A 9,798-nucleotide genomic window follows, 5' to 3' on the forward strand; every position below is an offset into this window, starting at 1 on the left:
GTAAAATAAGGAAGCAAATCAGACAGCACTGACCTCTGCCAAAGAATTTCTCTTCACAAGTAAAATCAATGTGTCCATAATAACCTACGATTGTAATAGCTATGATAGCTTTCTTTTCTATTGTATTTTTTATTTTCTTGATCTATAAGCAAAACACATTCCTGTCAGGGAATGAGTTGAGCCAGGGTGACCAAATGCAGCTTGAACCAGGGTTTATTGAAGGGAAAGGGAGTTGGAAGGGAGTCAGGTGGGGAAACGAAGACACAGACAGGATAGAGACTCACGGCCAGCAGACAGACCGACCGACAGAAGTCCACTTGGACAAGGATCAAATTCTGACTGTGAGCCTCCAGACAAGACCGGGGGGGGGGGGACCAGACAACAGGAACACCGGGCGCGGACAGGGACGGAAGACAACAGTAAACACCGACAGGGAGAAACACACAGGTAGAGTTTAAATACACAAGGTAACAAGAGGAAGCAGGTGACAGACATTACGGTAACAAAGGGGTGTGGCTGAGGGAAGTTGCCGGCCGAGCGTCTCTGGCATGGCACGTGACAATTCCAGTGTGACAACGTGGGGTTTCACATGTTAAATGATGTTTGGCTACCAAAGGCACAGTAAGGAACAGAACAAGCTGAAACATAATTTGACAGCTTCTGACACAACAAATTTATGACAGATATTGAATTTTTATCCTTATGTCTAAAGCCAGGGAGACAGGCAGCAAAAAAAAAAAAAAAATCCAAAACATTTTTTCAAATGACATTCTCAGGCATCTTGGAGCACATGTGTCAAACTCAAGGCCTGGGGGCCAGATACGGCCCGACACATCATTTTATGTGGCCCGCAAAGACAAATTGTGCATCAAATTCGTGTGTTATTACTAGAATTGTAAATTGTCTTCATTTTTAATATCATTTTTTTAATATTTGACCAGTTTTTACTCGTCTGATTTGAAAACGAGTTATTTGTCAGTTTGTCTTGTAGCTTTTACTGTATATAATGTGAGGTGCTCATACATTTATTTGGGTTGACAGTCATAATGGCCCTACGAAAGAAGCTATGACTGCAATGTGGCCTGCAAAAAAAATGAGTTTGACACCCCTGTCTTAGAGCAAAGAAATAAAGTAATCTGTCTCATTGTTCCTGTACTTTTGTTGCAATGTTGATTCTGTCCTTTGTCAGTGTCTGGCATGCCATTTTTTCTAAATAAGTTCACAAAAGTAAAAATTAAATCAAACGTCTTTCACAAGAGAATAGTTTCATTATTCCTAATGGCAAAACAATACCAACTCAGCGAAACAATAATCAATACTCAAAGAGTCCTATGCAATGTTTGCCTAGCATTACAAATTGCTGCAAGATATGGATGGAAAACAATGTAAATTAAGAGAAATATGAGTTTACCTGAGACTGGTGTTCTTCATTTTTGTAAACTCCCTGGACCTGGAGCAGGTTCTTGGCAACACCAACACAAGGCAGCCCTGACAGCACTCCAACATGACATGCTAGTCCAAATTCTGCATGAACAAAACCAAAAATATTTGTCATTCATGCATGATAAGAACAACATTAAATAAACATCCCAGTTGTCCTAAGGAAATTTGTTCCCACTGAGGTAACATGATATAATCAGATTTTCAACAAAAGTGAATATTAAATGGGGTCTTAGAAATACAATATAACAAATGTCGTCATTCTCACAATATTAAAGGCAGTTTTATGGAATTATTCAAACAAACATGAGAAACTTCAATTTAGAGATGTTTTGGGACCTTGAACAATTCACTCCCAGAGGAACCCATCCATCTATCCATTTTTCAGACCGTTTTTCCTCACGGGGTTGCGGGCCTGCTGAAGCCTATCTCACTTGACTTTGGTCAAGAGGCGGGGGACAACCTGAACTGGTTGCCAGCCAATCGAAGGGCACAGACAAAACAACCCTTCACACTCACACCTAAGAGAAATTCAAACTTTGGAGTGCTCAATCAGCCTTGTTTTTGGACCCGGACGAAACCCATGCAGGCACGGAGAGAACATGCAAACTCCACACAAGAAGGCTGGAGACAGAATCAAACCCACAACCTTCACATTGTCAGGCGGATATGCTAACGAGTCGACCATCGTGCCACCCAGCTGAAACATAGTGGGAACTCACCTGCAGCTATAAAGTAGCTATACAAATCTGTAAGAAACAGGGCCCAATTTTCATTTAGCACAAGTCTAGTGCAAAGTGCAGTCTGTGCGCATCTGTGATATTTTTTTGGGGAGGATTTTCCTCGACTCACACATGTGGAAGATGGTGTTTGTGCTGTTGAGCACCGTTGTTGGGTGAAACAGCCGACTTCCGGGCAATCGAAGCTGCTCTCTTTAAAATCAGAGCGCACATAAAATTGCGGAAGTAGAAAATTGACTCGCCAGGGTCTATGCATGAGATTGGTGCATACAAAGTGCAGCTAAAAAGGTAAACTACAATGTCTCCCCTCGTGAATGATGTAGTCAGCATTTCGCATGTGATGTGAACAGTTGGAGAACGCCTTGGACGAGCATTCATGTGACCCCGTATACACAGATTGGATGGATGGATGGATGGATGGATGGATGGATGGATGGATGGATGGATGGATGGATGGATGGATGGATGGATGGATGGATGGATGGATGGATGGATGGATGGATGGATGGATGGATGGATGGATGGATGGATGGATGGATGGATGGATGGATGGATGGATGGATGGATGGATGGATGGATGGATGGATGGATGGATGGACGGACAGACGGATGGATGGGATGTTTGATGTGATGGGCATCTGGGTGGGAACTGCATTTTATGTTTTCTTACCTCTGTAGTGAAAGAGACCATTGCCATCCACAAATACCACCTGTTGGGAGACACATTACAATCACAACATTAACACATTCAATACTTAAAGGGTAAGTTAACCCCAATTTTCCATCCATCCATCCATCCATCCATCCATCCATCCATCCATCCATCCATCCATCCATCCATCCATCCATCCATCCATCCATCCAGCCATCCATCCATCCATCCATCCATCCATCCATCTTCTTCCGCTTATTCGGGGTCAGGTCGTGGGGGCAGCAGCTTCAGGAGGGACTCCCAGACTTCCCTCTCCCCAGCCACTTCATCCAGCTCATCCCGGGGGATCCCAAGGCGTTCCCAGCCCAGCTGAGAGACATAGTCTTTCCAGCGCATCCTGGGTCGTCCCCGGGTTCTCCTACCCGTGGGACATGCCCGGAACACCTCCCCAGGGAGGCGTCCAGGAGGCATCCTGATGAGATGCCCGAGCCACCTCATCTGGCTCCTCTCAACGTGGAGGAGTAGCGACTCTTCTCCGAGTCTCTCCCGGATGACCGAGCTTCTCAACCTATCTCATCCTGCGGAGAAAACTCATTTTGGCCGCTTGTATCCGGGATCTTGTTCTTTCGGTCACAACCCATAGCTCGTGACCATAGGTGAGGGTAGGAGCGTAAATCGACCGGTAAATTGAGAGTTTTGCCTTTTGGCTCAGCTCTCTCTTTACCACGACGGACCGGTACAGAGTCCGCATTACTGCCGGCGCTGCACCGATCCGCCTGTCGATTTCGCGCTCCATCCTCCCCTCACTCGTGAACAAGACCCCAAGATACTTAAACTCCTCCACTTGGGACAGGATCTCATCCCCAATCCGGAGAGGGCATTCCACCCTTTTCCGATTGAGGACCATGGACTCGGATTTTGAGGTGCTGACCCTCATCCCGACCGAAAATTATGAACAGAATCGGTGACAAAGGGCAGCCTTGGCGGAGTCCAACCCTCACTGGGAACGAATCCGACTTACTGCCGGAAATGCGGACTAAACTCTGGCATCGGTGATACAAGGACCATACCGCCCTTATCAGTTGGCTCGGGGCCCCGTACTCCCAAAGCACCCTCCGCAGAACCTCCCGAGGGACACGGTCGAACGCCTTCTCCAAGTCCACAAAACACATGTGGACTGGTTGGGCGAACTCCCATGCACCCTCGAGGAACCTGCTGAGGGTGTAGAGCTGGTCCACTGTTCCTTGGCCAGGACGAAAGCCACACTGCTCCTCCTGAATCCGAGGTTCGACTTCCTGACGGACTCTCCTCTCCAGCACCCCTGAATAGACCTTACCAGGGAGGCTGAGGAGTGTGATTCCACCCCAATTTTCTTGTCGTAAAATGTGTTGTGCAGCCAAACTTGTCAAAACACAGTGCTATGATTAATTGCCTGAGGCAGAAGTGCGGGCCTGTCCCTTTCAAGTCGCTGCAGTGCCTCCAAGAGGAAAGGGGTTTCTCTGAAGGCTAGAAAGCCTGCCATGTACGGTGCTGTCAGGGTCACCATTTGACTGTCCTCATAGAGCACCTGGGCAGAAGCAAGGGGTCATAATGATTTCATATAACTCACAAAACACCTAAAAGCAAACAATTATATTGAAACAATTTATTGTTGGTGTGGGGGTCTCTTTGGTTGATGAGCTGACAACCATGTTTGTGAATCTATCAACAATGGATAGAAAAAGTCTACACACCCATGTTCAAATGCCAGGTTTTTGTGATTTGGAAAAATGAGACCAAGTGAAAAACAATACAAATGTTTTTTGTTCCATCAAATTGGGACAACTCAATTGAAAGAAAAAAAAAAAAAAGGAATCTTTCAGAGAGCGGAAGCGTGCAGACCTTTCAAGTGTGGCTGTATTCAGGATTAACCAATCACATTCAAACTTCTGTTAAATGAGAGTCAGCGCATACTGGCCAACATGTAAAAGTGCCTCTTCACAGCTCAAGCTCATGACAATATTTCGACGAAATGTAATTCTGAAGTGACAACAAGTGGATGGAAAATGAAAAGGATATGTGCACGTCATGTCTTTTTCAAAATCCGCCGTGAAGAGAGAGGTTGGCGATTCCAAACAATTTCGGCAAAAACAGGAGACGGAATGTTGTTGTTGTTTTTTTAATTTAACACAGGGGCACCCCGACATGTCTTGAATGCACAGACAACAGACTGCGGTGCTCAAGAAATCAAACATTGTTACTCAACTAGACATACCGGAAATTTGCAAAGCACTAAGGAAATGAGAGAGGACCAGGTCACAGATTCTGAAGAACTGTTAATGTTCTGAATTCTTATTTATAAAGATTGAGAATAATTGATTAGGGTTTTTTTTTTTTTTTTTTTTTTAATACTTGAACCCCTTTTTTAAGTGGGATGGTAGGAGGTTCTCTGAGTAATGCCTGAATTAACTCCAACTCTAGAGGACAAAACGAAGGACAAATTAAACCAATGTTATTTTTTTTCATTGCTTTTTCAAGTCAAGTGTTGTATTTGGTTTGCAATTAAAGACTTAACAGTGCTTTTCTAGCTTGTTTTCCCAGCCATGTTGATAATTTACAATTCAACACGACACTGAAAAGAAAATCTCTAATTTGATCATGTAAAACATAATTGGTGCAGCAAATAAAGAAGCCCTTCCACCAAGTCCAACCACTTGGAGTTTCTATAGTAAAAGGTACCAGTGGCCCATTTGGTGTACATCGCCACCGCACTTCATAATTTAGTTTAGGGTATGCACCCATGCGTTCATTTTCTTCCACTGCAGCCACTTATCTCAGCTCTTTCTAGCTGAACAGCCCGTATCAAAAGGGTCAGTACCTCGTAGTCCCAAAGCACACCTAGGTTTGGTCACGTGACATTTGCTATGGGACCCCAAAGGCACTGGCGACATTAGTTTCGGTCAACAGCATCCCTGATATGGATGAAGTGAAAAAATGTATCTGCTTAATGATATTCCACAAATGCAATATTAATCAAAATGTTTAGACTAGTGGGGGCACATATACAACATATTCTTGCAAAAAAAAGAAAGTTCCCCATTAAAAACCCTTTACACCATTTATATAACCTGTAACATGTAAAGCCCAAATGTTCTAATGTGCTTTTCTTGCCATTTTTATATTAGCATCATAGAGCACAAGCCCTGGTCTGCAGAGAAATTTCAGAGCATGAGAGGGATTTCATTGTTCAAAGGTATCTGTCAGGAGGAAGGTTGAAACGAATTTCCAAGGCATTCAATGGAATACAGCAAACAAAAGAAGAAAAGAAAAACATTACAGCCAGGCTACATTTTGAAAAAAAAAACACACTTGAAATCTTGAAGTGCATGCAGCAAAGTATGAAATGGCTGGCTAAAACAAAATTTGATTTTTTTTAAGCATAATTCAAAAAGGTGTATTTGGGTGCAAACACACTGTTCATCACCAAAAGAAAATTGTACCTACAGTAAAGCATGGTGGGATAGTCAATGTGGAGAGAATTATAACCAGTTCCAAATAGCGGTGCTTGGTGCTTAGGTACAATATGACACAATGGGGTTGACCATGACATTCAAAAATCTCTTGTGAATAAAGATGTGAGTGAACTATATTTATTCACAGCACACAGCAGGAAAGTTTGTTTTAAAGCATATATCATTTGGACCTGGTTTTGAACAACTTTATTTATCGGTTCTCGTGTTACTCTTCTGGATCACACAAGAAAACTACCCAGACAGAAAACATCCGAACGCAGCCACCAGTTCTAAGAACATTCAAATAGTGTTAGTTTCTTTTTCAGCCTCTTAAAATGATTTCCTTCTTTTCCATTGAGTTCTACAGGTTTTAGGTGAAAACAATTAAAATGATTTGTTTTGGTCTCACTTTTTCATATTACAAATTTGTCAGGTGTATCGACTTTTTATATCCACCGTATATGTGCTCTGTGCTCGGCTGTCGACAATCCCTGTACACTGCTTCTTGCCCATAATCAGCTGGGATAGGCTTCATCTTAACTGGAATCCTAATGAGGAAAGACACTATACTTAGACAATGAATAGATGGATAATTCTATCCAACAGTAAGGCTATTATACTGTAATGTGGATCAAGGGCTTGCTGTTGAGATGATTGTGACAGGGTCACTGTTAATTTAATTTAACTTTTGTGTAGCATTTAACAGCACAGTATTTATTTCTGTATTGACCTTGCTTGTTGGCAACGTCCCATAGCATAATGATTTACCCATTATGATTTATGACATTTGTCAGAGTATATTGCCTTTATGAAATCAAAGTTAATGAAATGTTCAGACATTCTGTTCAACAACGTGATTGTGTAACCCAGTTGCATTTATTTGACTCTCAGCACAAGCCATTTGTCACACAGTGTAGTACAGGTGGCATGCTGCATAATCCAGCCTGGCAGCAGAACACAATGCTCTGATAACTTCAGTACAGTGATCCCTCGCTACTTCGTGTTTCGTTTATCGCGGCTTCACTACATCGCAGATTTTTTTTCCAAATTAAAAAACAATTTAAAAGTCAAAACAAAACTTCTAAATTGAGGAAACATGTGTTTAACATTTAGGACAATGTAGTATTAACCCAAATGTTCGTTTACATTCCTTTAGAAGTCCATTTTCGTCTGTTAGCACGATCGCGAATTAGCATCTTTCCGCTAACTTGTTAGTCTGCCCAGTACTTCTTGTTGGCGAGCGCACTTCGCGGATTTCACTTATCGCAGGTGGTTTTTGGAACCATTTATCCGCGATAAACGAGGGATTACTGTACTTCAATCAGCCTTTTAAACATTGGCATTATTCAAATGATCTCATTATACAAGTCAACACATCTGTCTGTTAATCTAGTGTAGATGCAGTAGTAGAAACTGTCAACTAAGACTAAACAAGATAAATAATTTAAAAACCTTTACCCAACATAGATGTGACCTATAAACTGTACAAATTAATTTGAAAAAAATCTGTCAATCTAGTGTAGATGCAATAGTAGAAACTGCCAACTAAGACTAAACAAGATAAATAATTTAAAAACCTTTACCCAACATAGATGTGACCTATAAACTGTACCTATTAATTTGAAAGAAAAACATGAAAAAACATCTGAGATGATGAAGTTTCATAAGTGTGCACACCCTTATACATGTGGATGAGGGGAAAATAAAGCTTCAAATTTGCTTCATGAACCAGTTGTATTTTTTAACTTCTCGAGGTGACACTATTAGTTTAAATAAAAGGAGTTAAGAAATGGCAAGTCAATGTTGTGCCATCGAGAGGTGTTAAAACAACAATTTCATGAAGCAAAATTGAAGCTTCATTTTCATATTAATTGTTATAGGGCCATTAACTACCGTATTGGCCCGAATATAAGACGACCTCGATTAAAGACGACCCCCTCTTTTTCAAGACTCAAGTTTGAGTCAATGAAAAAAAAAACTTGTCTTATAGGCGGGCCAATACGGTAACCAAATTGGTGATTTAAAAAGTCTGATAGGAGAACAGACACAGCTTACCTTAAGGTCAGGGTAGCTGAGCACGACAAGCTGGGAGCAGGCATTGACGTCATCACCTTTGATGAATGAAAGGTCCAACCCTGCGACCCTTTGAAGCCCTGAGAAGTTTGGACTCTTCTGCCAATCTTCCGTGTCCTCCTCCACCACCTGCTCTCTGAGACGCTCCTGCTCACTGCACACATGACACAAGTCTGAGGCAAAAAAGGCACATGCTGAACGTTAAATTCAAAATGTACAGTAAAGCCTGTAATATCACTATTTATTGTTGTGCTTTCTTTATAGTTTATTACAGTGTACAGTACAGGCAAGAAAACCGTTGTCTGTGTCTAAAACTATTTCTAATGTCTGTATGTTAGAATTAAGTTAGTGGACTTTTGTTTGTGGAAATTAAATACTTTAATTGAACGTTTTGGTGTTTGAGTATACAACTCTATTTTGCTTTATGTGCCCATTTTACAGTAAACTTCGACTGGGTTTGACAAACATCTGGAAGCAAGCATGCTTTGCTTCTTTTGGGGAAATTTTGTCTTGGACGTGTCTCCCGCGAGAAACAGGGATCTATATAGGTAATGAGTGTAATACATTATTCCTTAACAATAAAATGCTCTCTTTTGATTGACACAAACCACGATTGTCATTTAATATTGTAAATATTATAGTTGGGAATTCACTGATTTGAACTGCGCTGCAAAAAACCTGATAGCTGTGCGGTTCTTACATTATACATTTATATTTGGTATCACTTAAAACTGAGAATTGTTTATTAACTTTGAAGAGAAAGCAACACACAGATCGTGCATTGTGACAAGTAGTCATCGGAATGCAGATAATTGAACAAACCTAAGAATACAATTTTGCAACGCACTGACCTCTCCCACTGCTTGACCAACTCTTCCGTTGGAGACATTTATGCAATTAAGACGGGTTGGTAAGAAATCATTCAAATGTCATTTGCAGCTACTCAGTAGTAAAGGAAATACTTCCGTGTGTGACGTCTGCCTAAGCCCGACCCAGCGAAGGCATTACCTACATAAATACTTCCATCTAGCGGCCCAAAGGAAAATCACATGTGCGCGCGCGTGCGTGTTGGGTTTGTCATGGCGTTATTTTACATTATTTTAATTCAAACAATTGTGTACACATTGGCAACAAGTTAAAATGTAGAGTATGAAGTATAAAAACGCTATGTGGAGGTTGTATTGACTGAAAATTAAATTCATTGCAAAGATTCAGAAAATTAAAACTTAGTCGGGCCACTTTTGACCGATGTGCATCAAAGGGTTAATCCTGTGAATTTGATGCAAATTTTCTTCATAACATGTTTTTTTGTAACATGACAACAAATAGAAAGAAGCCTTCTAGTTTATGGCACATTTCTTGTTTAGGATATTGTTTTAATGATGCAAGAAAGGTGCCCCTC

General features: G+C 41.4%; 1 protein-coding gene across 9 annotated transcripts in view; it reads right to left on the bottom strand.

Annotated features, from left to right (window-relative positions):
* LOC125968764 (endonuclease V) overlaps window positions 1-9,702 on the bottom strand; it is a 79,294-nt gene extending 69,592 nt beyond the window's left edge. For 8 of the 9 annotated variants that reach the window (XM_068650921.1, XM_049720151.2, XM_068650920.1 and 5 more), the window contains exons 1-5: window positions 9,248-9,702; window positions 8,379-8,550; window positions 4,265-4,399; window positions 2,851-2,890; window positions 1,412-1,524 (exon numbers count right to left, since the gene is read on the bottom strand). In XM_068650921.1, the coding sequence (XP_068507022.1) occupies window positions 1,412-1,524; window positions 2,851-2,890; window positions 4,265-4,399; window positions 8,379-8,550; window positions 9,248-9,285 (498 nt within the window). In that variant the 5' untranslated portion in view covers window positions 9,286-9,702. The remainder of the gene's footprint in view (window positions 1-1,411; window positions 1,525-2,850; window positions 2,891-4,264; window positions 4,400-8,378; window positions 8,551-9,247) is intronic. The other variant, XM_049720154.2, reaches the window with a different exon arrangement.
* Window positions 9,703-9,798: the final 96 nt, after the last annotated feature.

This window comes from Syngnathus scovelli, chromosome 5, assembly GCF_024217435.2.
Source record: "Syngnathus scovelli strain Florida chromosome 5, RoL_Ssco_1.2, whole genome shotgun sequence".
NCBI lineage: Eukaryota > Metazoa > Chordata > Actinopteri > Syngnathiformes > Syngnathidae > Syngnathus > Syngnathus scovelli.